Source organism: Ovis canadensis, chromosome 2, assembly GCF_042477335.2.
Source record: "Ovis canadensis isolate MfBH-ARS-UI-01 breed Bighorn chromosome 2, ARS-UI_OviCan_v2, whole genome shotgun sequence".
In the NCBI taxonomy this organism is placed as follows: Eukaryota; Metazoa; Chordata; class Mammalia; order Artiodactyla; family Bovidae; genus Ovis; species Ovis canadensis.
Genome location: NC_091246.1, coordinates 76,886,261 through 76,913,863, shown reverse-complemented (window position 1 = coordinate 76,913,863; position 27,603 = coordinate 76,886,261). Strand labels below are relative to the sequence as shown.

At 37.3% G+C, this 27,603-nt stretch overlaps 1 protein-coding gene across 15 annotated transcripts in view; it reads left to right on the top strand.

Moving 5' to 3' along the window:
* Positions 1–27,603, top strand: part of PTPRD (protein tyrosine phosphatase receptor type D) — a 443,130-nt gene that overhangs the window by 240,933 nt on the left and 174,594 nt on the right. For 4 of the 15 annotated variants that reach the window (XM_069576557.1, XM_069576549.1, XM_069576554.1 and 1 more), the window contains exons 8-16: positions 2,730–2,863; positions 6,815–6,959; positions 10,474–10,779; positions 11,671–11,864; positions 14,228–14,254; positions 18,234–18,351; positions 23,407–23,994; positions 24,430–24,527; positions 25,338–25,597. In XM_069576557.1, the coding sequence (XP_069432658.1) occupies positions 2,730–2,863; positions 6,815–6,959; positions 10,474–10,779; positions 11,671–11,864; positions 14,228–14,254; positions 18,234–18,351; positions 23,407–23,994; positions 24,430–24,527; positions 25,338–25,597 (1,870 nt within the window). Of the gene's footprint in view, positions 1–2,729; positions 2,864–6,814; positions 6,960–10,473; positions 10,780–11,670; positions 11,865–14,227; positions 14,255–18,233; positions 18,352–23,406; positions 23,995–24,426; positions 24,528–25,337; positions 25,598–27,603 lie in introns of all 15 variants that reach the window. The other 11 variants (XM_069576555.1, XM_069576548.1, XM_069576553.1 and 8 more) reach the window with 3 other exon arrangements.

Sequence of the window (27,603 nt, the reverse complement as noted above, 5' to 3'; positions counted from 1 at the left end):
TCATTGTATTATATAGCAGAGGAGGAGAACCTCATTATACTGTTTAAAAAGTCTAACTATCCAGTTTCGTGATCACTACTTACTTACTTTGTGCAAGGATAAAATGAACATTTACACCCTCTGAGACTTTGATGTAGCTATTTCATTATTTAGAAAGAGAGGGCTTTGAGTAAAACCAAACAGAATTAGGGGATTAAAGGAAGTGTATGGCACTAAACAAGGATGAAACATCGGGACCTACCAGGAATTTGTTTGAGACAAATTAAAAGCAAAAAAGTAAACAGTTTAAGTAAGAAAAAGTTAATTAGATTCCCACAATGTTTTCAGTTGCTGTCACTCAATTTATTATTAGCATTAGCAGGGAGGAAATATATAACCAGCATTTATTATCCTGAGAGCAGCCTTTCAATACTGTCTGTGTTGTTAATTCTTGACAGTACTTTATTCAGTTTGGATTATGTCAGAAGTTATCACAAGGTGTTCTTTCCCAGACTTGTGGAAGTTGGAATAAAACTAGAGAAAAAGAAGTGACTGCATACATATGCATAGGCATGTGTATTTTTAGGTTGAGAAAGTGTTTCATCGTCTGAATATTAGAATTCAAACATCATTCCCCCATCTGTCTGATCATTCTTGGCTTCCACTGTTGCTCCTGCCTGTGATTTTGGTATTTTCCTTTTAAAAATTATGCATTTTCTCTTTGATTTGCTATTTGCCTGATTGTTTTCTTATTTCCCTCTCTTCTACCTGCTCTTGATCCCTTCTTTTCTCCCCACCTCTCACCTCTCAGTGTGAATGATTGTGTTAGGTCACCTATTGGGCAGGTACTTAAAAAAAAATAGATACCCAGTTCAGAAAGTACATTTCTGGAGGCATCAAATTAATGAGTATCTCAAAGCCTGTGGTACAACAGGGGAGAAAAGAAGATTAATTAGAAATATGAAGCACTGATTATTGGTGGCCTTACACATCAGTCCAGACATGAGTGTGTGCACTTGTTCACACACACACACACTCACAGGTTAACAGACCAGATGAGGAATGAAATGATCATTAGGGATCCCAGAAACCATTGTAGGTCCTTTTAAACTCGAATCTCTTTTTCAAACAAAAGGCAGTTTTTTAGTCATACTGCAGAGAGATGACTACAGAAAGAAAAGGAAGCATTGCATTTTATATTTCCAGCGACTTTCTTTCTGAAAATGATGCTTTAATTATTGTTTAAGAAACTGATGTCATACATCAGCTACAAGTTATGTTGTTTGTACATATTTTTGAATGCTTATGCTCATTTGCCAAAAAAATACTTGAGGTGTTCTTTTCCCCTCTAGTGTGGAGTATTATTCTTGTCTTTTTTTTTTTAATTTAAATATACACACAATTCTCATGTGAACTTGTGGGCATACGGACATATATTCAGATATGGCACTTTGAAACATACCATAATATCAGGAGTAATGATCAAAATATTTAATGGCCACGAGACATGGGCATCAGCCAGAGTAGACATTGGGCAAGAACAGCGTAAGTAAGGGTAATTGTGCCACTGATGCCCTGAAGTGCATTAGCCTTATATATAATGGGTAGAGGACCTTGTGGGATTAGGTGCTAACTAGAAGGTTGGTGTTGGTAAAATTTATTCTAATTCAACATTTGTGTAAGGTGTTTTCAACTAGATCCAATTCTTGATTTCATCTGATATATAGCTGTTCCAAATTGTCTATTGCATGGATTACATGACCAAGGTACAAATTATAGATGACCTCCATTAAATTCCTATGAAAGTGAAAGTGTTAGTTGCTCAATCATGTCTGATTCTTTGTGATCCCATGGACTGGAGCTTACCACGCCTCTGTGTCCGTGGAGTTCTCCAGGCAAGAATACTGAAGTGGGTTGCCATTCTCTTCTCCAGGGGAATACTCAACCCAGCGATCAAACCCTGGTCTCCCACATTGCTAGCAGATTCTTTACTGTCTGAGCCACCAGGGAAACCTATATTAAATTCATATATTTGTGATTGTAAGTGTAGTCTATAACTTTTTAACTTGTGTAGTAATTTAGCTCTTTCTCACTTGGGACAATATTAAATTTATATTGGGTCTAGTGTATTAACTCATATAAACTCATTTAGAGGTCAGAAAGAATTGTTAGTGTTCAAAAAAATGGGTTGGTAACAAAAAAAAATACTAATCATTATGCTTGCCTATAGATTTTGCTAATGGAGTGAAGCTGAGATTTTATAAACCTAATTGGAAATTGTTTTGAAAGTAAACTATAGTACTAAAAAATAAGTTCCTCCTAAGTTGTAAAATAGCAATAGCTTTTATGTATTTAACATTTTATGTGATTTAGGCAGTATTCATTCCAAGTACTCTATATAAATCATGTTTATTGCTTACAATATCATCACATTTATTGCTTATAACAATATTATAATAAATATTATCCTTAAAGTTGAACTCAGAAACTGATATATTTACATTTGCTAATTCCACATCTTACATATATATTAAACCACTCAAGGACAAGGACAATATTCATAACATTGTCCTTATCCCTTAAAGGAGAAAAAGTGGGCTTTGTACTCATAGGTTAACTTGGACAGTATAAGAAACCTTACTCTCCACTAAACTAATACATGTGAACACCGAAAGGTTAAACAGTTAATGCAAGAATTTCTGATTATTTCTGGTGACGATGAGCTTAATCCTTTGCTTTCTTGTTTTTAGTCCCAGGGCAGCCACTAAATTTCAAGGCAGAACCTGAATCCGAAACAAGTATTTTGCTCTCTTGGACACCTCCTCGTTCAGACACCATCGCCAGCTATGAACTGGTCTACAAGGATGGGGAGCATGGAGAGGAGGTAGGACTGTGCTTCTCACCTTGTCGCCATTCATGGCATCGAGACACTACTCTCATTCTGTTTACTTGCCCAAGTTCCATTGAAAGGTCAGATAGCTACTGAGGACATTGGTGGAAAAGGTTTATTCATAAAAAGAGAAAATTGACCAAAAAAAAAAAAAAAGGAAAGAAGAGTGTTTGGAGACTTGATGGGGGTAGGACAGAAGAGACAGAAAAACAGCTATTGTCTCTAATGGATTTCTTGTTTTAAATTCAGGTTTCCAAGATATTTAGGGAAGTATTGGGTTGTAAAAGAACATACTCCTTGATATTTGGAGATTTCTTTTCTTTGTCTTCTGCATTAAAGTACTTAAGTCACAGTTAACCCTTGACTAAGTGAGCTCCAAGGCTTTGGGTAGATGAATTTGTCCCAACTGGTTTCAGAGAAAGATGCCCCAGAGCAAATGTTCATTCATGTGCTATTGATTGTTTGATATGAGTGTGTATGTATCTATATCTATATCAACACCTATTGGCTTCCCAGGTGGAACTAGAGAACCCACGTGCCAATGCAGGAGGCACAAGACATGTGGGTCCAATCCCTAGGTTGGGAAGATCTTCTGGAGGAAGCCATGGCAACCCACTCCAGAATTCTCTGCTAGAGAATCCCCATGGACAGATGAGCCTGGAGGGCTACAGTCCATAGGGTTGCAAAGAATCAGATGTGAATCAACTTGGTGCACACACACACATGCACACACATGTAATTTGATTAGGTTATGCAAATAGTATAGAAGAATAGTAATTGTTAATAGTTACTAAAAAGAGAAATAAAAATCAGAATAACATACATTTATAGGTACTGTAATAAGGGTTTCACATATATTAACTCAATCCAACAGTAGTACTTTGTCTCAGCCTCTGTTATTAATCTGTTTCACATATTAACAAAATGGATACAAAAAAAAAGTTGAAGTATTTGCCCAAAGCCTCATATAGACAATTTCTAGAATCTGTTCTCTTGACTTCATGATACACTGGCCCGTGGATATACTTTGAACAGATTCTATAAATCACTATTAAAATACATCTAATATTTTCGGGAAGGGGATATATGATAATAATATATATTTCATTTATCATGAAACTCACAAGTAACATCAGGACAAAAAAGTTTATAAAACTGTATGTGAAAACTTGATTCACCAAGCCATTTTATTATATCTCTTAGCATTCTTTTTCTTAAAAACAGCCAACTTCACAAAGCACAACAGCCCTGATTTCTAACAAAGAATACTTTTTTAAGACTCACAAACACAGTGAACTATTACCAATTAACTTGTAGCTCATCACTATGAATGCTATAAAAGTTAATGTTAATAAACCTGTTTTATTACATCTCTGAAGTGAGCAGGTTCTAAGAGCAGTGCTTTTAGGTTTAGCTAACAAAGCCAATTCCAATTAATAACTCAGAAAATTCTAGAACTAAAGCGTTGATTTAAGTACTCGTGTTACAAATGTTTATAGTACAACATAAATCAACATTAAATTGTTTAAAATCCTTCAGTTCAGTTCAGTCGCTCAGTCTTGTCTGACTCTTTGCGACCCCATGAACCGCAGCACACCAGGCCTCCCTGTCCATCACCAACTGCCGGAATCTACCCAAACCCATGTCCGTTGAGTCGGTGATGCCATCCAGCCATCTCATCCTCTGTCGTCCCCTTCTCCTCCTGCCCCCAATCTTTCCCAGAATTAGGGTCTTTTCAAATGAGTCAGCTCTTCACATCAGGTGGCCAAATTATTGGAGTTTCAGCTTCAACATCAGTCCTTCTGATGAACACCCAGGACTGATCTGCTTTATGAGGGACTTGTTGGATCTCCTTGCAGTCCAAGGGACTCTCAAGAGTCTTTTACAAAATCACAGTTCAAAAGCATCAGTTCTTTGGCCCTCAGCTTTCTTTATAGTCCAACTCTCACATCCATCCATGAGTACTGGAAAAACCATAGCTTTGACTAGACAGACCTTTGTGTACAAAGTAATTTCTTTACTTTTTAATACGCTCTCTAGGTTGGTCATAACTTTCTTTCCATGGAGTAAGTGTCTTTTAATTTCATGGCTGCAGTCACCATCTGCAGTGATTTTAGGGCCCCCAAAAATAAAGTCAGCCACTGTTTCCACTGTTTTCCCATCTATTTCCCATGAAGTGATGGGACCGGATGCCATGATCTTAGTTTTCTGAATGTTGAGCTTTAAGCCAACTTTTTCACTTTCCTCTTTCACTTTCATCAAGAGGTTCTTAGTTCACTTTCTGCCATAAGGGTGGTGTCATCTGCATATCTGAGGTTATTGATATTTCTCCCGGCAATCTTGATTCCAGCTTGTGCTTCCTCCAGCCCAGCATTTCTCATGATGTGCTCTGCATATAAGTTAAATAAGCAGGGTGACAGTGTACAGCCTTGACGCACTCCTTTTCCTGTTTGGAACCAGTGTGTTGTTCCATGTCCAATTCTAACTTTCTTCCTGACTTGCATACCCTGTTAAAAATAAAAACAGTTATGAGACAGGTGGTCTTTTGGCAATGGTTGGATACTTGACTGTTGGCATCCCTACTCTGCTTTACAAATGTTTATTTAGGAAATTCCTTTTTTTTCTTATTATTTGGTAAGTCTAAAATTTGTGAAAGCTTTTTTATTTGCAAGCCAGAACACCCTAAGGATGTTTTTTCTAATTTTATATTTGAATTCCCCTTCCCCGATTTCTGGTTTGTGTGAATGCCAAACACTGCTTAATAAAAAGCCTTGTAAGATTATTGATGCCATTACAAGATTACATATTAGTATGTTTTTTAAGGTCTGCTACAGACTCATGTTCAATCTGAGATTGATTACCCATAGATAGCTATATTTTTACTAAAATGGCAAAGGCGGATTTCAAGCATGAAAATAAGAGTTACAACATTCAATTAAAAAAAAAACCCACTTATTTCAGAAGCCCTTTTTGATGTCAGGTGATAGAAAAATTTGTGGTTTCTTTTTCCTTCCTGTAGGCCCTGTGATGCAGGGAGCACAAATCTGGTGCTCTGTGATAACCTAGAGGAGTGGGATGGGGTGGGAGGAGTGAGGGAGGTTCAAGAGGGAGAGGACATACATCATGCCTATGGCTGATTCGTGTTGATGTAAGGCAGAAACCAACACAATATTGTAAAGCAATTATCCTCCAATTAAAAATAACTTAAAAATTAATTTGAAATCAACCTAGAGTAATGATATGGTTTCATATACATTAGCCAGCTTTCTTCAGTAACTAACATCTGATTTTTATCCCTGCCAACCTTGGCAATTTCAGATCTCTTTTATAACACTGTCATGTAAATTGTATGCCAGTTTCCATTGTTATGTTACTTCTGGCCATATTTTCTTTTCCCATACTTGGGTTTCAGGCTGTCATGGGAAATGAGCTAGACATCTCTTCAAATGGTAGCCACTGTCAGGAATGGGTGTCAGTTTCTCTGGTGGACAATGTCACAACCACACACATGCCTTAACGTTCAAATGCCTTCATGGGTGGTGGCCTCTCACTGCCCCTTATCTGATGTATTTGAAACACTGTGACATCATTAAATAGATCCTTGACTGCCTTTTTTCTAGTTGTCTTACTTGTAGAAACTTACCACTCCACTATTCTTGCCTGGGAAATCCCATGGACAGAAGAGCCTTCTTGGCTACAGTCCATGGGGTCTCAGAGGCTTGACACGGTTTAGCAACTAAAAACAACAATCTTCATTATGTGCTACCCCTAGTGGGGCTCTTGATACTCACTGTTGATTCTGTTTGTGATATGTTGATAACATTATAACCCTCATGACAGAAATCTGATGTTCTGAGCAGTGTGATAAAAATACATGATAAAAATACATGATAAAAATACAGATCTTCATGAAAATGATCAAGTTCCCTTGTTACATATCCACAGCAACGGATCACCATTGAACCAGGGACATCTTACAGACTGCAAGGGCTGAGACCAAACAGCTTGTACTACTTCCGTCTGGCGGCACGCTCTCCCCAAGGCCTGGGTGCTTCCACGGCTGAAATATCAGCCAGAACCATGCAGTCAAGTAGGTGTCTCTCTTTGCTTATTTTCTGCCCCTTTTTCTCACTAGGCCGTGTTGCTGGCTTTTATCCTTACCAACAGACTTGCTAATTCATATTCTTTTAATAGTTGGTAGTCTATACCAGCAAGTGTCCAGTTTTAGAGATTAGAGTTATCAAGACCTTGGTTTTCAGGCTGGGCCCAAATGACAGATGCTATTCTCTCACTTCTGGAATCGAAAGTCATTTAGAGAAGTTAGGAAACCTCCTGGAGAAGGCAGTGGCACCCCACTCCAGTGTTCTTGCCTGGAGAATCCCAGGGACGGGGGAGCCTGGTGGACTGCCGTCTATGGGGTCACACAGAGTTGGACTGAAGTGACTTAGCAGCAGCAGCAACAGTAAACCTCCTTGAGAATAATGGGTAAAAGCGTTGGATCAGGCCCCAGTTAATGAATTATAAAGCTGTAAAGCAAAATTCAAGTTGAGGACACTGCAAAATAGTCAGAGGAGGGCTTAGCAAAGATAGCAAAAGACCGAACTTTCACCTCTTTGAAGGACACAGATTTTAATTTTGCTAATGACCAAGTCTTCATGTCACGTATTTGTTCCCAGTTTGTTGTTAACTTTGCAAGTAGTTCATATGGAAATTTGAGACATTCACAGAAGTCTGTATTTGGACAAATTTAGGAACAATGGAATAATCACAAGTATAGCGGCAATCCTAAATTGTATTTTGTTTCCTCAGGTTTCTTTTCATTTGAGGACTATTACTCTAAAGCATAGTTGTGTTTTTCACAATGGAGTTCATTGTATCTAGGGAGGACTGTTCTGTATAATGTTATATGGCAGCTTGTTTTTGATGGAAAGTCTGGCGGCTTATATACTACTACTGTTTGCTCTTTATTAATAAGTTTCTATAATTTATTAAACAACCATTTTTTTCTTGAATGGTTTTTTTGAGTTTCCTTAGATTTTAAAAGTATTGTATATTTTATGTTATTTGTGATATAGTGACATAGATATGTATAAAATGAATATGTGGAATTTCATAAAGAGGATGTTCTATTGACCTAATTGTTAGACCTATCAGAAAACATGAAATTTACAGTTTTTTAGAGAATGAGTTTCCTTTCATATAAGCAAGTCTTCTAGAATTTCATTTTCTATAGATAAATCTTTTCAATTTTTGATGATAAAATTCATAGTTTTCCTCAACACATGATTATTCATATGAAAAGTATTAGTATTCTATTGCTTAATCCCTTACTGATTATAGCTTATTCCTATAACATTCCCTTTCTTCTAAAACTGAAACATGTAAATCAGTGCAGTATTGTATGTCTTCTTTGAGTTCCAGGCAGGCTAATAAGTAATATTGCAGAAGATAACTCTTAAAATCAGACATTTAATTAACAGGAAGGTCACATGCTTTATTATATTTTGCATGTTTTTTTTTTTACAAACTTTTTTTGTATATATACATCTAATGTACACATACATGCTTCCCTGGTGGCTCAAATGGTAAAGAATCTGACTATATTGCAGAAGACCTGAGTTTGATCCCTGAGTTGGGAAGAACCCCTGGAGGAGGGCATGGCAACCCACTCTAGTATTCTTGCCTGGAGAAGTCTGTGGACAGAGGAGCCTGGTGGGCTACAGTCCCTGGGGTCCTAAAGAGTAGGACACGACTGAGCAACTAAGCACAGCACCGCAAATGCATATATAGATACTTAAATACAAAGAGACAGAATGGACTTTTGTAACCACATCAAAAGCTTATCTACTCTTTATTAGAGTTTCAAGTGATGTTGCATACACTCTCCCAGAATAGGAGGTCTGAAAGTAGGAATGCAGTGAAAACCAAATCAGTTTTTTAAAAAGAATTACAAATGAGTCTTTGCTGTTACATGAACAACTCAATTTATTATGAATGATAGCACATATGAAATAGTTTCATAATTTGAGATATAAGAACCTATAGTCAGAATCAATAAAAATGATGTTCTTGTGATTTTGCAAATCTTATACCAGATTTACAAGGCTGTTTAATGATAATTTTCTTTTTGTCTGTACAAAGATCTTTTCATTTTGACTGCCTATAATGAAGAACACAAGACATGTAAATTAAGAAAGACTGATAATTGTCTATATAATAAGATATACCTGACACTACATATTATTAAGGTTCACAGAATATAAAGAACTACTTAAACTGCATGTTCAAATACAAAAAAAGAAATAGAAATGTTTTACTCTTCAATCATATATATTGTCTTATATAATATATATATGCATACATATTTATATATATTTCATCTAAATTCTTTGTGCTTCTTTAGGAATATACATTACTAACTTGAAAAAGTAACTTAGTAGTCACATTGTTCTTTCTTGCTTTTTTTCAAATAATGATATGTTTGATTTATTTGATGGAAAATAATTACTCAGAAGGTGACTAGTTTATATTAGAATGGGCATTAAGAAAGTTTATCTTTTAACTCTCATGTAAATTCTACTTTATATGAATAATTATGTACAAAATGAAAAGAGCTACATACAAATTGGAAGATAAGTCAAATCTTTCCCAGATGGGTCTCAGGATTTTTTTAAACAGTTCTTTTTAATGGCTGTGTTATTGACATTTTGTAAGGGATAGATGATTTTTATTGATTTTACCAAAATTTGCTGGTGGGATCTAATTCTTCACTAGCAATGATGTCCCAAGAAGAGTTAAATTTAAAAATAAAAACAAACTGGAAGCTGACATAGGGTAAGTACAAGTTACAGTCAGAATCAACCAGCCTGAAATTTACCCTCGGGTAGGTAAACCTTGGACTGCATTTTCATCCTTTATCGATCTGCATGCTCACTGTCTATGGGCTATGATCAGTATTAGGCTAACACTTCTCATTAGAACTGGTCAGAATACTGATTTTCAGACAGTCAGAGGGAACCCTTTTATGTTTGTTCGGCTTTTATTTCTCTTTTTAAAATTTTAATTGGCAGAAGGGCATCTAACAGTTATTGCCACTTTTCACACTGAAGAACCTTTTTGCAAATAAATACTGTATATGAATCAGAACACAGTTCAGTAACCAAAGCTTGAAATGGCATCTCTTAAACATCATCAGACTCTCATGTAACAAATCTTGTACTGTTTGCAGCTTTTTATGAAGTTCGATAGTCTGTAAAATAGGGCTGGGGAATACTGAGGGATTGTTTTAGAAGAAGAATTTAAATTGCAGGTAGGTAACTTTATTTGAGGCTCTGTTACCTTAAGATTTCATTTTCACATATTCCCCCCACCCATTATTTAACAATTATTTTTGGTCATTTATTCATTTTTTGGTTTATTCATATTACTAAGCCAAGGTTCATAAATTTATCTTTAAAATTTTAAGTTTCAAAGTCTTATTTTCATTTTGTTGCCCTTCTTGTTCGTCTATTTATTTTCGCCTTTTCTTTTGTTTTATCATTTTTTTTTTCCAACCACTCCTGTCCTTTCACTCAAACCCTCCTTTAACTCACTACCAAAATAAGAGCCGTCAGCTCCTCCTCAAGACATTAGTTGCACCAGTCCAAGTTCCACTAGTATTTTGGTAAGTTGGCAACCTCCACCAGTGGACAAGCAGAATGGCATTATTACTGAATACTCCATCAAGTATACTGCAGTGGACGGAGAAGATGACAAACCTCACGAGATTTTGGGAATCCCTTCGGACACTACCAAATACCTTTTGGAACAGCTGGAAAAATGGACTGAATACCGGATCACTGTGACAGCCCACACCGACGTCGGCCCTGGCCCTGAGAGCTTGTCCGTGTTGATTCGAACCGATGAAGATGGTATGTTGCCTCTGCTCCATCAGTTTGCACCCTTCTACCACGGTCTTGCTCTGCTGTCTTAGGCTAACAGTAATGTGCTTTTCTCTGCTCATCTTTTTTTACCCAGTGTCACTGTAACTTCAGCAGTTTTTGCTAAAGACCTATCTTTGCTACAGCCTGGGAATCTTTTATTGTTTTTGTTTTTTGTTTTTTAATCTCAACACAGTCATTTGCTTCCTTTTTAAAGAACAGTTTGCTCCTGTGACCTTGCAATCCAGGCCCTTCTCTGTACCTCCATCTAATGTCTTCTGCGTTTTTCTTGGCCTTTTGTAGTCGCTACTTTTACATTTTGATGTTAACTTTTCAAAAGCGCCTTCTTATCTTTTTGTTGCCTTTTTGTCTTGAACATTTCAGAGACAGTGATGCTCGACATTCAATTTTTGGCATCTGTTGTATGGAATACCTTTGATATGGGGAAAAAAAAGAAGAAAATCCATATAATCAAGAATCTTTTTATTCTGCTAAAAAAGAAACCTAAAAAACACACACAGCAATCAACAACCAGTTTTTGTTATTATTTCAATGCTATACTTCTTTGTGCTTTAATGCTTTGAACCTCAAAGCATCTTCCTTGGCTTTTGTACATTTTTTACATGTTTTTCTATTTCTCTGATACTCTTTTTTTCTTCCATTTTTTTTCTTTTTTTTTTGGCATTGGTCATGCTTTTTGATCTTTTCTTAAAAGGTAGAGCAGATTGGTTGAGCATTTTCATTGGTTGAAAATGTTTGTATTCCACAAACAGACATGGTGGGGTCTACCCATATTTTTTTTTTAAACCTGAGTAAAGAAAATGCTCTGACTGGGTGGGACAAGTGCCTATAATTTTCTTTTATCCAATGATGTTGTTCCAGTTCCTAGTGGTCCTCCTCGCAAAGTCGAGGTAGAGGCTGTCAACTCAACATCTGTTAAAGTCTCATGGCGCTCACCTGTGCCCAATAAACAGCATGGCCAGATAAGAGGATACCAGGTGCATTATGTGAGGATGGAAAATGGTGAGCCCAAGGGCCAGCCCATGCTGAAGGATGTCATGCTGGCTGATGCACAGGTAAGCATCTGAGAAATTATATAGGTATACTTTTATAGGATACATCTATTTTAGCCTGTACCTTAAAATGGGCCCCGTTTTCATTTTTTCTTTGACATTTTAAAATGTCTATGCAAAATTCTAGATTCTTAAGAAACTTGAAGTATAATTGATTTGCAGTGTTGTGTTAATTTCTACTGTACAGCAAAGTGATTCAGTGATACAGATACAGACAAAGATACAGAGGTTTGCCTCTGCTAATCCCAGCCTCTCACTCTATCCTTCCTGGACCCTGCATCCCACTTAGCAGCTAGAAGTCTGTTCTCTGTGCATGTGGAGTCTGTTTCTGTTTTGTAGATAAGTTCATAACATTCTAGCTTTAAAAACACACAATCCATATTTATCTTTTCAGTCAGAGTTGACTTCAAGTGAGGAAGTGAATTGAAATGACACATCTGATTCAAAACACAGAACATTTGTTTTTTTTTAATACAGATACTTGGCTCTCTACAGCTATTTCTCAGTTTGCCTTTCTGACTTAAAAAAATTGACTTAATTAAATCAAAGGGAAGAATTTTAAACAGCAGTTTTACTTATAGTCTACTTTCTGCTGTGCTAAAAGTATTTGAAACTCAATTAATCTGTAATTTCTAAATGAATGCCTTCTTTCACTGAAGAGTAAACATTTTTTGGTGGGAAATGTATCCAGACAGTATTTTTATCTGTCATTTATTTACCAAATTACATATTTAATTAAAATAATTATTTCATTTCCCAGAAAATGGAGATAATGATAATGACAAAAATTATAGAATTTCCCAGGGAATTAATGAGATCCTGTATGTTGAGCCAGTTAAAATTATTAAGTGTAGTTGAGTTTGTGAGAAATTCTATCAAGCCAAAGGCAGTGATTTATAACCATATAGTCACAACTTGGTTTTGTAATAAGTTATTTAAAAGAGGACTTTATATTTTTTTCAATTTTTAAAATAAACTAGAAGTGAATCAAAAGCAATACCATAATAAATCTACCTGTATATATTTTTCTGAAAAGGAGAGGAAGATTGTAATTAATAAGCATCCTGCTGGGGATTATACATATCCCATGGACTAGTTTACCTTGTTCTAGTAGTGATTGGGTATGAGAATGGAGTGTTTTGCTTATTCAGCAAAATTGGTAGCTGGGCCTGGAAATAGATGGGATTAATGCAGATTTGAAATTCAGTCGAATTCAGTCGAAAATTCCTTCTTTTGTATGAAAGTAGGGAAGATTATGAACAAAGTGGAAAACTGTTGTACTGGATTGCTACATTTTGCCTTCTTTTCTCTGTGAAAATAACAGGGCAATAAATATCCCAGCTTTTTACCCCAGAGTCTTTACTTCGTATTTATCCCAAAGTCTTAACTCACAAAGGTGCTTATTTGCTTTAGCTATAAAGCATTTTAACTAAAAGGAATCTAGCTTAGTGACTTATTTACCTCAAAAATCCAGTTGTATGGTTTTTGTTTGAAGGACATTTCTATAAATTTAGTTGGAGATTCATAGTGTCCCATAATATTCCGGAGAAAGCACTATTGATTTGGCTTTTAATAAATATTTATTTTGTACTACCCGTAAAACAGAAAGGTTTTATAAAGTATAGCATAAAAAATGCTTATGTTTTATTTGGTGCATCTGTAGTTTTGGAAAATAAAGTGATATGACCATCATGTTTTGATGTCCTTCCTCAGTTCTTAGATAAGCTTACATTACGGATCAGTAGTGTTTTTGCTCTTTTCATTGGGAATATGGTAGTCAATGAAACCATGGAATGCAAAATGCCTTAAGTGTCAGCTCAGTCTTTTTTTCCCCTCCTCCTCTACCTTGGCTTTCCTTTCTTATTTTGCTAATTTTCCTTGTGTTGTTGTTCTGGTTTTTGGTTGATTTGTTTTTTGCTCATATCATGTTCTGATAATTCATTGAAATTTTTTTTTTACATATAGGACTTCATTGATGTACATTTTCAATACAATGAAGATGTTAATCTAAATAGTAACTTGAATTGCATAATCTAGATAGAAATCAAAATAAACGTCACAATGTAGTGTACATAGCATTTTGTATGCCTTATTGATCTGTTCCAATGAATTACATATTAAAAAAATTAATTGGTTTTAGTGATAACAATATAGAGTATATTTACTTTAAATTTCTCAGCTAGGAGTGGAGGTGGCAGCATAACACATACTGTTTGGGATTTTATTGTACACACCTCTTCAGTTGCTTATTTTTTCTTTTTTTTTTAAGTCTAAGGAGGGCACCATTGCCTTTATCAGGCTACAAACTTCTCTTCATTTCTTTTTATTTTGTTTCCCTCCTCCCCAACCTTCTTAATCTCAATCAGTGGGAATTTGATGATACTACTGAACATGTGAGTAATTTTTGGCTGCTCTGTCGAAACAGATTATAAATGGTTGTTTTTTACTGATAATCCCCTTTCATTTATTTGTACTGTGACATCACAGTTTGCTTGGATGCATGAACTAACAAATTATTTTTTAAAGTGTTTTCACTACATGGTATACTTATTTTTTAAATTTTTTTCCCCTTGTTGTTTTGTGAAATTGATGTGGTGCTATTGATTACATAAGAAATATCATGAGTTCATATTGTTTGATGGCTGTTACTAACTCTGCCTTGTGACACGGTTAGAGGAGGCATGCTTTAAGTGGAGGTATCACAGACTGGAGATGTCTAGTTTGTTCTGGACTGCTCATAAATCCTGCTCCAGGGTTGCATATTCAGTGCATAATATGATCTAAATCTGGCACCAATTAACTCTATCTAGAAATGGCAGTTCTCTGTTGAACCCATACAAATTTGAGTGAAATTGCGTGAGTGGAAACGCCAAGAAGTAGGAGGTATATTACTGAGTGAAGAATTCTTTAAAAATACTGTAATGAGTGGACTGTTAGTCTGTTTGTTTTTATATTGTTGTTTTATATTGGATGACACTGCCTACTAAGTGCTTACAGTCTGGGTGGCTAGGAAGGATGTAAAGTTCAGAAAAGTTCCATGAATACAACCAATGTGATGCCCTCAAGCAATGTATGAATAATTAGTATTTAAATGACAGTATCAGTTAGAGCTGTGAGCTTAGAGACAGAGCACCAGGATGGTAGACGTCCTGAAGCTTCTGTGAGAATTCATCCCTGATGAGTAGGGATTAAAGAGGTAATCCCTGGGTGTCTGTGCATGTTGCGGAGTTGGAAGTGAGAATGTACTTATTGAAGTTCATTCTGAACTCAGCAGAAGTAGACATAGACACAAGAGTGTGGCAGAAGTCAGCTGACAATGAGCTTGGCAGTTTGACAGAACTGAGAGTTCAAGTTATTAAATACATTATATTTTAATATGATGTTGGAAAAATCCAAAGTGAAAAAGTGAAAGTTGCTCAATCAGGTTAGACTCTCTGACCCCAAAAACTGTAGCCTGCTAGGCTCCTCTGTCCATGGAATTCTCCAAGCCAGAATACTGGAGTGGTTAGCCCTTCCCTTCTCTAGGGGAAAAATCTAAAATTTGAAGCTAAAGACCTGATCTCTAACTATTCAGTACTTGAGAGATTTTTTTTAAACTGTTAAAAAAGAGCAATAAGATAAAGACTGGTAGGAGGTTTTCTTTCATTTAGTAAATAAATATTTTTTGCCAAAACACAGGTCCCTTATAGGGGTTCTTGGTAAATATGATGATCAAGTTATCACTTCTCATAAAATCAACACTGTAACAGTGTTTTATAAACTTCTTTGATCATAACCCATAGTAAAAATGAATTATTTGCCATGACCAATGCATGTGTATGTTTGAAATAAAGGTTTCACAAAGTAATACCTTACTTTTAAATATATTCACATTTTAATGTTCAAGTATATCCATTTGTTTAAAAAATGCTGGTCTTAAATGGCTAAATTCATTTCATCAGCTACTAAATGGGTCGTTACCTGCAGCTTAAAAATCAGTAACTTCATGGATAGATTAAGAGAACTAATACAGTTGATAAGGAAACAAGTAAACAGTTCTTTTCCTAAATCATGAAGTGATTTTTTTTTAAAGTGGAGTATCAGAAATGAAAAAGGGAAAGTTATGATCAATATTTTAAAGGAAGAATGAACAGAACCATACTAACTAGCTAAGAATTTGAGGGAGACCATTGGACCAAAGATTGTTCGTAAGTTTTGAAGATGCTTCGTCATTCGTTAAAATATGGAAATATTTTATGGAAGAAGGGGACTCCACTTCTGGGAGTAACATGTGCTTTAGTTAAATTAAATATGAGGTACCATTTGACAGTTAAGGGAAACTGTCCAGCAGATATTTCCAATATACATACTGCTGGGGCCCTGGGGGAAAGTCAAGGCTAGAGATGAATTTAGGATATAAACAGACAAAATTCTCTAAGTTTTAGAAATGAAACTAGTTTGGTTTTTTTGTTTTTTTTTAGGACTAGGAAGAAAGGCAGCAGAGAAATGACTGTCAGGACATTTGGGAATGACAGCTATTAGCAAGCAGGGGCAAGAATTAGGGTGCAGAATGGAATAGGAGGATACAGAGAGAGGAATAGTGGTTATGATGTCAGCCAGAGAGGGTGTGGAGACCACCAAGGTAGTACAGCCACAGCTTAAAGTGATTCAAGCAAAGAGAGGTATGCTAGAGATTAGACCACTGAAGGTTTGAACATTTGGACTGGCACTACTTACATTATCCAGTCACAACCTGTGTGGAAGGAAGGTCATGTGCGAATGGTTAACTTCAGTTTTATAAATGAGAATCTTAGAGAAGGCTCAGCATTTGTAAATTACTTGCTTCTCAATTTAGTGATAGAATCAAGCTTCTCTTCTTTTTTCTCCCAACCTAGCCTGTTTTCATCAGTAGTTCTGTGACACGAGGGAGACCTTGGAAATAATAATGTTGATATTTACCCATGCTAATTTTTGGAATTTCCAGTGTGCCTACCATAATTTTAAATGTCACTCTGGAGTGGTTCACTTAATTTGTATATTCTCTGTGATGTTGGTGAAACCATTCCTAAAGATACAAATCTATCTCTCAAATTTAGTCTGTTCATCTGATAGAATAATTTTTCCTATGTCTCTTCAGGATGGTATCTGAAATTTTTGAATTTCCACACTGGTGAGATTCCTACTCTTTCAAGAAAAGCACATTGTCAAAAGCTGTCATCCCTGGGTTCAGATTCAACCATTGATTTCTATGGTGCCCTTTACAGCCTTGCACAAAAAAGTCCCACTGTTTTCCATTCACACAATGAAATGCATTCACTAAACTCTCACATGCATTGTCTTTAGATGCAAAAGATGACAGTCAATATTTTCTTAAATTTGTCCATATTGAATTTGAAAACATAGCTGTGCCAGAAATCTGAAAAGTTACTTTTAAAATTGTGTGTGTGTAGCTCCAAAGAAAATACCAAAACATTAATAGCCAGCACTCTATTTAAAGAATCATGTAACTTCCAATTTGGAAGAATAATTCGTAGACTATCTACTCTTACAACCATCACAACTTTGGGTCCTTACTAAGAGAAAGCTAATAGTTTTGATGAATAGTTTGTGGTATTTAACATTTTCAGAATTGATTGAGCATATATCCGTGATGTGATAGAACAAGATCCTGATACATGGTTTTATGACAAGGCCTCAGATCTACAGATTGTTCTCCTTAGTTTATAATAATTTTAGTTCATAACCTATACAACTAACCAGTAATATATTATTTGAGTCCTGAGAAACTTCTGTGGCTGTCTAGATCCAACAGACAAGCCATTTGGCAAGATATCAGAATTTACATGATTAAACATACTGTTTGGCATCAGCGCCACTAACAGTCTGAGGACCAGGCTACGATGGAAGCACATGGATTGTGGCTGGAATATATAATAGCTAGAGTATGAACTGCTCACTACAAGCCAGACATTGTTTTAAGTGTTTACCCGGTATAACATTTAATCCTTTAATAGCCTAGAAGGTCCTAGCATCCCAACTTTCACATGGAGAACTGAGGCACAGATGGGGTGAACTCACTTGCCCTGGGTCACCAAACTCGTAAATAAGGAAAGGCAAGTTTAAATCCAAGCATTCAGGCAGTCTGACTCCAGTTTTTGTGGTTTCGATTATTACCCCTTAGAGCTGCCTCTGAGGATGGCTGAAGACCCCATTTCAGTATCAGCATGAAGACCGATCTTCCACAGCATGAGCTCTAGGCATGATGCGTCCAGTGCTTGGCATGGCTGCAGGGGATGTGCATGCATGCACAGCATGAAGGCGGATGCCTTAGTTTCCCCCCAGGGCAACTGTAGCATAGTTTTGAATCATTGTTATTCTGTTGTATCATTTCAGGACATGATTATTTCTGGGCTACAGCCTGAAACTTCCTACTCCCTCACTGTCACAGCTTACACCACTAAAGGAGACGGAGCTCGCAGCAAACCCAAGCTGGTGTCCACCACAGGGGCAGGTAACCACGTCTATGCATGTATATGTCTTCAATATGTTTCAGGCAACAATAATAATTTTCCAAATGGTATGGGTGGCTTCTGTTAGAGGGGAGAATGGACTGTAGTCAACTTTTGTGGATTTTGATATATCTTAAGTAAGGTAAAATAATTGAAGAACCTGCTTTGCCCACATTATTTAATCACTCATTCACCAAATATTATTTGAGTACCTACTGTTCATCAAGAACTATACCGGTACTTGAAGAACAATCAAAAAAAAAAAAACAGAATCTGGCCTCCTGAAATTTATTTTCTGGCTGAGATTGGATAATTAACAAGTGAACAAATGTTTTATAATAATAAAGTGCCAGGAAGTGATAAATTATGTAAAGAAAGATATGCAGGCATACCTTTAGGCAGTTCCTACGGGCAGTTTTAGAAACAGTGATGTCTTTTAGAGGCAGGATATTTGAGCTGAGACTTAAATGGTGTGAGGGAGCGGATCCCATGAGGGTCTGGAAGGCAGATCATCTAGGGAGGAAAACCACGTGACAGCCTCAGCACGCTGACCGCCCCCCAAAAAAAGAAAAAGAAAAAAACCTTGTTAGAAGAGCTGCCATCTTAAGCTGGGTTGATGACTTAATATTTTATTTTTTATCATTTTCTCCTCCTGACCCCTTGTTCTGGGGTATCAAAAGACAACAAATTGCACCAAAAATGGTAAATAAAAGAGAATGAAGAAAGCAGAAAGACTAATATAGATTGCTCCTTTCTGAAGAATAAAGCTTCTTAGCGCTATTGAGACTTACACATTGATCTGCCACATTAGGAAAAGACAGCGTGAAGGAAGACCTGACGTTGTAAAACCAATAAATTGAGATAATTACAGAAGGATTCTCCTTCAATCCCTTTATATAGAAATCTCCCATGGAACATTTAAACTATGATTTGATTTACTCCTCCCGAATCACTTCTGGCACAACTTTTTAGGAACACACCTCTATGTCAAGGCATAAAGCAAAGAACAGCTGTGATGTTGAGTGCCCTCCTGGGTGCTGTGCTCACTTCCAAATTTGTCTAAATGTCATAAGATTTGCCTCACTCATATCCCGCCACCTGGAACTGCCTCAAGCAGCAGGATTACAGATGGCAAAGCTCCTTCAAGGCAAAATCTTCTGGGCCTTATTTTTTTTTAATACCATTGTATCAGGTTAATCCAGCACCCTGCATAGGAGATACAGTACATGTTAGTACGTGTTAAGTGGGATATGCTGACTGTCTAGCTATGGAACCAGCTTCTCCTGGAATGTTGCCAGCTAAGAGTGAACCCCTAAAACTGAACCCCAAAATGAAAAAATACACTTCCTTCACCCATATTTATAATTGTGTCTTAAGAAAACTGAAGTGTCTTACATGAAACATCAACCTCCTATTGCCCATAATATGGGGGGGGGGGGATGTCTTATAATGAGGATGAAAAAGTAGAGGATTTATCTCCAAGGGATGTGAATCCTAGAACAAGAATGCTACTGCCTACTTTAACGTCATTGAGTTTAACTCGTCACTTTTTAGTCACTGTACAGAACATTATTTAGAATTGTGGATCTTACAGAATTATTTCACAGTTTACATTCGTGATTTCAGATCTTTCTTGATCAATGGAAACTTCATTATTGAGGAAATGCTTATAATTTAGATGTCTGCATGTTTATTTTCTTGGGATCTCCTCACTGTTCTTGAAGTGGAAATAGAATCCATCTGAAGAATCCATTTATAATCTTCTGGATTATAAATCCAGGAGATTGATAATCCTTCAAAGAGAAAAGCTCTAGTGTTTTGTTTTGTTTTTTCTTTTTGCTGCCAACCTGTAGTAAAAAAGCATTCCCTAATCATTAGTGAACAGATTAATTTGCTTTGTTTTGTATAATATTTAAAAAAGAAACTTGTATTTATATGACTATGAAGATTGATGAGTTTATCTCACAGATGTGAACTCCTATTTAACTATAGTTATAAAGGTATTTAATTATAGCTTCCATTGAAAATTCACAAATTCCCATTAAATTTTACTTTAATCATAAAATTCCTGGTTTTAGGATAGGTTTATGTATAATACATTGTTCCTAGAATCTGCGAACAATCATATCTTTGAAATAAAGAGTACAGGCCATAACTTAAGCAATCCACATAGGATTCATGTAACCTGAGGGCTGCTTTTTAATAAAATGTTGGATTTTATGTTTCAGTGATTATGACATTTTTGTAGTTTCTTTGTTAATACTCCCGTGCTCTGTATCATAATAATTAGTCTACTGCCTGAAATCTTGCAGTTTTAGGCAAATTCTTTTGTTTGAAATTTTCTCTGTATTTTTACATAGATTTCACTACTGTACTGACAGCTGTGTTTAAGGATGAGAGAAAGGTGACTATGATATGAAGAATTTGAAAGTAATTCTAGGCTTAGGTCAGTCAATTATGACTGTTGCTAGTTAGGTGCTAAGTTAAATTGAAGCTTAGTTTAGAGCCATTGGGACTGAGTGCCTTGATGGATCTCCAGTGATTGCTGTTACTAAGTAATAGAGGGCAGCAGCACACGTGTGCCGTTTCTGAAGTCCTGACAGATTTTTAAGAGGGAAGAATATGGTAAGCAAATGAGAACTCAAAAGGCAAAAGGGAGAATGGATTATACATCGTGACTTAAGAATTAGCTTATTTGCTCTACAGAAGGACCCTCTCTGCTTATTCTAATATGCTCACTTCTAAAAATGCCCTCCAATCTCCCCAGAGTAAGTATTTAAGACGCCTTTATTTTTCCAGTCCTCCAGCTTCTGAATTGGAACAAGCAGATCCATTGAGCCTGCCACGGTGTGCTCAGTCATGTACGACTTTTTGCGACCCCATGGACTATAACCCACCATGCTTCTCTTGTCCATGGAATTTTTCAGACCAGAATACTGGAGGAAGTTGCCATTTTCCTCTTCCAGGCGATTTTCCAAACCCAGGAATCAAACCTGTGTCTCCTGCATCTCCAGCATCTGTAGGCAGATTCTTTACCACTACTGCTACTTGGGAAACCCTGACTGACACTGGATGGCCTTTAAAAGTGGCCCAGATGGTAACCCTAAGGCATCACAGACCTTGAACCCAAACTCCACATGTGCGGCACCATCTACTGGTTGTCTTCATTTCTCTGCTTTGAGTATGCACCGCTCAGAGGGCAAGGTCCCTGCATTACCCATCTTTCATTTTCCCACCCAAACGCCTGTGTGCCAGTATATAAGTCTTTCCACAAAGTGAGTAGTTGGTAAATGTTTTCCACATAGAACTTCTGAAAGCAAGAAATGGAGTGGGTTCCATTGCCGATATGTACAGTTTTGTAGAATTCTTTTTAATCGCACATGCAGTGTTATAGAATTCTCCTCATTCCTTTTTCTTCTTTTCTGCCGTTACTCCCTGGGTGAAATACCATGACGGCCCACAATCACTACCCTAGCTGATCTATACTGTGTTTACTGTTTACACATTTGGGGAGATTTCAGGTATTCTCTTCTTGTGTCTAGCCTCTACGGAGCTGTCCATCACCAGCTCCCGGAGCTTACTCAGACTCATGTCCATCGAGTCAGTGATGCCATCCAACCATCTCATCCTCTTCGTCCCCTTCTCCTCCTGCCTTCAGTCTTTCCCAGCATCAGGGTCTTTTCCAGTGAGTCAGCCCTTCACATCAGGTGGCCAAAGTACTGAGTTTCAGCTTCAGCATCAGTCCTTCCAGTGAATATTCAGGACTAATTTCCTTTAGGATGGACTGGTTGGATTTCCCTTAAGTCCAAGGGACTCTCAAGAATCTTCTCCAACACCACAGTTCAAAAAGCATCAATTCTTCGGTGCTTAGCTTTCTTTATAGTCCAACTCACATCCATACATGACTACTGGAAAAAGCATAGCTTTGACTAGATGTACCTTTGTTGGCAAAGTAATGCTTTTTAATATGCTGTCTAGGTTGGTCATAGCCTTTCTTCCAAGGAGCAAAATATCTAAATTACTTTTTAAGTTACGTACTTAACTTAGTTAACTAACTTATTTAACTTAGTTAAAGTGACTTAATTAAGTTAGATAAGCAATATCTAACCTACTTAACATGAAAGGAAATTATGTACTTATGAGAAATGAGCCCTTTGCCACAAAAAGCTTAATATTCTGATTATTAATAATAATTATTATTAATGAAATATAAAATACTATTCTAAGGCTTTTACATGCATTTTCTCATTAATATTCACAACAATATGGGGTGGGTCTTAATATAATTCCCATTCTAGTAGATGCAAAACTTGATGGGGATGACTGGCGTGGATAGTATAAATAAAAATTGCAAATTAGATCCACAGGAAGTCTAAGCAACATTTTGTATTACCTTTTTTCTTCCTAACTTATAATCAGTATAATAGTTAACTGTTTGGCTATGGATTCAGATATACCTGTGTTTGTCTCATAAATTTCTCACTTATTACACATCTGACTATGCAGTTTTCCATTTCATCTTCTTATGATGCAAAGTGAAGATAACTAATCACATAGTCAGGAGTGAAGAGTGTACTCAAGTGAGATACTACAGGTAGTGCTCTTAGTATAGTACCTGATACACTGCATATACTCAATGATTAAATATATTTTGATTATTATTCTTATTAGCTGTATGTTACTGGCTAATCCTTACTTAGCTTCATTTCTGTGTGACATGAACCTATATGTATGAAGAGTTGAAATGTGACGATATTCTTTAAAAATCTCCTTAAATTATCATTTCAGTAATATTTCCTATTTTCTCTCCATTATCACATTCTAATATTCACCCTACCTTCAAGAGTATGAGAAGGAGCATGTTTCCACAAAGGCATATAGACCAAGCCTTGGACTTTTTATAAGTGAAGAAATGGTAATGCCTGTGGAATTACTTGAAATAAGTAATTTTTATTAGTAAGAACGGGAATGCCACTCCAAGGGGATTCCCATTCAACAGTGATTGAAATATGAATATCTGTGTAGGCTGGTCTTACCCCTCTATCCTGTGTCTCCAGTTCCAGGGAGACCCCGGCTCGTGATTAACCACACTCAGATGAATACAGCCCTCATTCAGTGGCACCCCCCTGTGGACACATTTGGACCCCTCCAGGGCTACCGTCTAAAATTTGGCCGAAAGGATGTGGAACCGCTTACTACTCTTGAGTTCTCCGAAAAGGAAGATCACTTCACAGCGACAGACATCCACAAAGGAGCATCGTACATCTTCAGGCTCTCGGCCAGAAACAAAGTGGGCTTTGGGGAGGAGATGGTGAAGGAGATTTCCGTTCCAGAAGAAGTTCCAACTGGATTCCCTCAAAACCTCCAGTCGGAAGGCACCACAGCAACCTCCACCCAGTTATCTTGGCAGCCACCTGTCCTGGCCGAGAGAAATGGCATTATCACCAAGTACACCCTTCTGTATAGGGATATCAACATCCCTCTTCTTCCAGTGGAGCAGCTTATTGTTCCAGCTGACACCACTCTGACACTCAGTGGCTTAAAACCAGATACCACATATGATGTAAAAGTACGTGCTCACACGAGCAAAGGGCCCGGGCCATATAGTCCCAGTGTCCAGTTCAGGACACTGCCTGTGAATCAAGGTAGGATTTGTCTGCTTACGGCCTTTCTCCTTTAAAGGAATGTCGGTCTTTGGAAATCAGTGTTTTGAAGCTATAGATAACTGATCGGCTCATTCATATTCATAGGTTCAGCAAAAGCAAAAAGGTAAGGTGTGTAAAACTTAACATGTTTGGATGCCTTAGATTTCAGTTAGAGAATGCCAAGCAAGTCTGGCTGACAGCACCCCCAATGTTCCCAGGTAAGGAAAACACAATAGAGTTGACTCAGTTGGAGAGAAAGGAGAGATCTTGGTGAGACTGAGGTAGTAAAATGAATGCTTTTAACAGGTAGGCGAATCACACTTCTCTCTCTGATCAAAGTAGATGGCATCTAGCTTAAGCCTTCTTGTCCGTGGAAGAGGACTGGTCGAAGGTTTTAGGAGTAGTGTAAATACACTGTTTTTCCTTTTCCAGCAGTGTTTGCAAAAAATTTTCATGTCAAAGCAGTAATGAAGACTTCGGTGCTGCTGTCTTGGGAGATTCCAGAGAATTATAATTCTGCCATGCCTTTCAAAGTAAGTTGTTTCCTAATGTGTAAGGTATCGTGGATAAACGTGGAGGGTGCCAGTCACCCGGGGAAATCACTTAAAAACCACACAGACTGCTTTGATTCAGCCACACGTATGTATTGTTCTCATTTGTGGCTTTCACATCGGAGATGAAGTCTGGTTCTTGGCCAGTATGACCTTTCCCCTCTCAGGAGGAGGCAGGGCCTGCATTCCTTGTGGGTAGCCTAGTACTTCCAAGTTGAAATTTTTACATCTGAACTCGTGCTTTTGCTTTTTCATCAGAAAATGAAATTTACATGGTTTCTACCTATTTATAATGCAGCATCCTGGGATTTAAGTAATTTGTTTATTGGCATATTTTAAACTAGTTTGCCATAGAGAGATACTGAAAAGTGTTAGCAAGAGGTACAAGTCTGTGAAATAAAGACTAGAGAAGCATCTATAAGAGTACAAAAAAAAATATTGGGGAACAAGAATGGAAGTGTCTGGAAAAAAAGTGGTGTGTAAGATGCATTGAAAACTTAGAGCATTGCTGCATTATTCTCTTAAGATCATGACAACTGACAGGCCAAATATTGACAGGTTATTGCACATTTGTGTTTTTTGATAGACTTATAAAACTTATATTAATATACATAAGAAAAAAAAGGAAAATTGATGCCATCTCTAGAATTTGGGGAGCACTTACAGGCTTATGAAATGCCCCAAATTGGAAATGACCAATATGTGTTTTCTGTAAGCAGGTACACATTAGTTTAGAAAATATTCCTTGCCTGACCGAGAGCCAAATCCTTCTGATTGGTTGTGTCTCTCTAGATTCTTTATGATGACGGGAAAATGGTAGAAGAGGTGGATGGCCGTGCCACCCAGAAGCTCATTGTCCACCTGAAGCCTGAGAAGTCCTATTCCTTTGTGCTGACGAATCGTGGCAACAGCGCCGGGGGGCTGCAGCACAGGGTGACGGCTAAGACTGCACCCGACGTTCTCCGCACCAAGCCTGCCTTCATCGGGAAGACTAACTTGGATGGCATGATTACCGTGCAACTGCCCGAAGTACCTGCAAATGAGAACATAAAGTAAGTTGACTGCAGGTCAGGGCTGAACCACAGAAATGCATGTAAACAAGAAAAAAAAGGTTACGTCTTGGTGCTACCTGGTTATAAAAGAGTGTGTAGAATATATTGCTGTATATAGAGTGAAAGAGGCTTTTGCATAGGCTCACAGTTTTATTATTCATGTTCTGTTGCATTTCCTAGTGTTCATTTTGACACAGATTCTCATTAATGTTGCATTAATGAGAGTGTTTTATGAAGTGGAAATTAAATCCAGTCAATTAAGTAGTTTGTTGGTTTTATATAGCTAGTTGATGGTAGCCAGTAGAAGAAAATAAGTGTTTTCACCAAAGTGTATTAAGTAGGAGTATTGTGGTAAACCCTGGAAGAAAAAAAAGAAAACCCTGGAAGAAAAAAAAAGAGGATATTGTCCCTGTCTTTAGTTTACCATAGGGTGACGGGTACAGAGAAACAGAAAGATGTAATACATGCTAGTGATAGAGTCTGGGTCAAGAAAGTTTCTGAATTTAATCTTGATGGACAAATAAGAGGTATACAAGAAGTCAGACTGAGGAAATTGTGCATAAAGGCTCATGAGTACGGAAAGCAAGCAATTCTGTAAGCAGGAGCTGAGAGAGCCAGGGCGAGAGTGGTGAGAGGTAGGTGTGCAAGAGCCAAGTCGTGCTCACAAGTGGGGATGGTATCCGTAGACCAGAGGTCCCCAAGCTCCGGAATCTAAGGCTTGATGATTTGAGATGGAGCTGATATAATAATAATAGAAATTAAGCATGCAATACATGTAATGTGCCTGAATCATCCTGAAAGTATCCCCCAACCCCTGGTTCATGGAAAAAGTGTCTTCCATAAAACTGTTCTCTGGTGCCAAGAAGGTTAGGGACTGCTGCTGTAGACGGTGAAAATCCATTAAAGGGTTTTATACAGCAGAGTGACATGAGAGCGTCTGTGTATAATAAAACCCAGGTTTCCTCTGTTACCATTTTAGGAAATATTTATTGTGTGTCTGCTGCATGTTAGAAACTATGCTCCCAGCTTGGGATAAGACTAAACCCTTTGTCATTTCTTCTATTCCACATGATCAAGTTTGGATGGAACTTGCTGTGAAAGGTTTGAAGGTCAAGCAGAGGCATTCAGACACAGTTTATGGATGGTTGGAGCCTTTACATTTCGTAGCATTCTGGTGACATAATTTAGGACAGTTCTTAGGGAAGATGGCTCCTGGAGGTGTGTCGGAAGATTGGAGCACCACAGAGAAAAGTTTTGAGCAGTCACTGCGCACTTAGTTGCTGCTGTTCAGTCGCTAATTCGTGTCCGACTCTTTGTGAGTCTGTGGACTGCAGCGCACCAGGCTTCCCTGTCCTTAACCATCTCCGAGCTTGCTCAGACTCATGTCCATTGAGTCAGTGATGCCATCTAACCATCTCATCATGTGTCGCCCCCTCTGGCGTGCAGTTAGTTATTTCTAGACAAATAAGATTCTGAAATGAGATGGTGATGCTAGAAATGGGATGTAGAGGCAGGCAGAGAAGTAGGAAATGGCAATGGCCTTCGTGGAGCAATCAGGGGAGAGGAAAATGTCATAGATGGCTGTGAGATTTGAGCTTGGATAATGAAATAAATGGTGCTGCCATTCATCCTGAAGGGTGAGCGATCAGGAGAAAATTAATGAGTTTAAGTCTGTGTACATTTTACATGAGGTAAAAGTGAAATCAGTCTCCATTTTGTCCATTATTTTTGTTCTGTCGTTCATAAAAATAGAAACAAGAACGGACTATTACTGTGATTTTTCTTCCAGCGAAATTTAATATGAAAATGAGATTATTTATTTGTTTAAATAGCCTGTGAATATTACTTGGTCTCTCCCCCTAGTGCCAGACCATGTTTCATGGATTCAGTGGTGATGATGCAGACTTTCTCACTGCTCTTACACAGGGTAGTTAATTGGGAAATTTGGACAAGTAGAGGGTCAAGTGGAGTGGAGTCCTATGATACCAAAAATTAGATAGATAAGG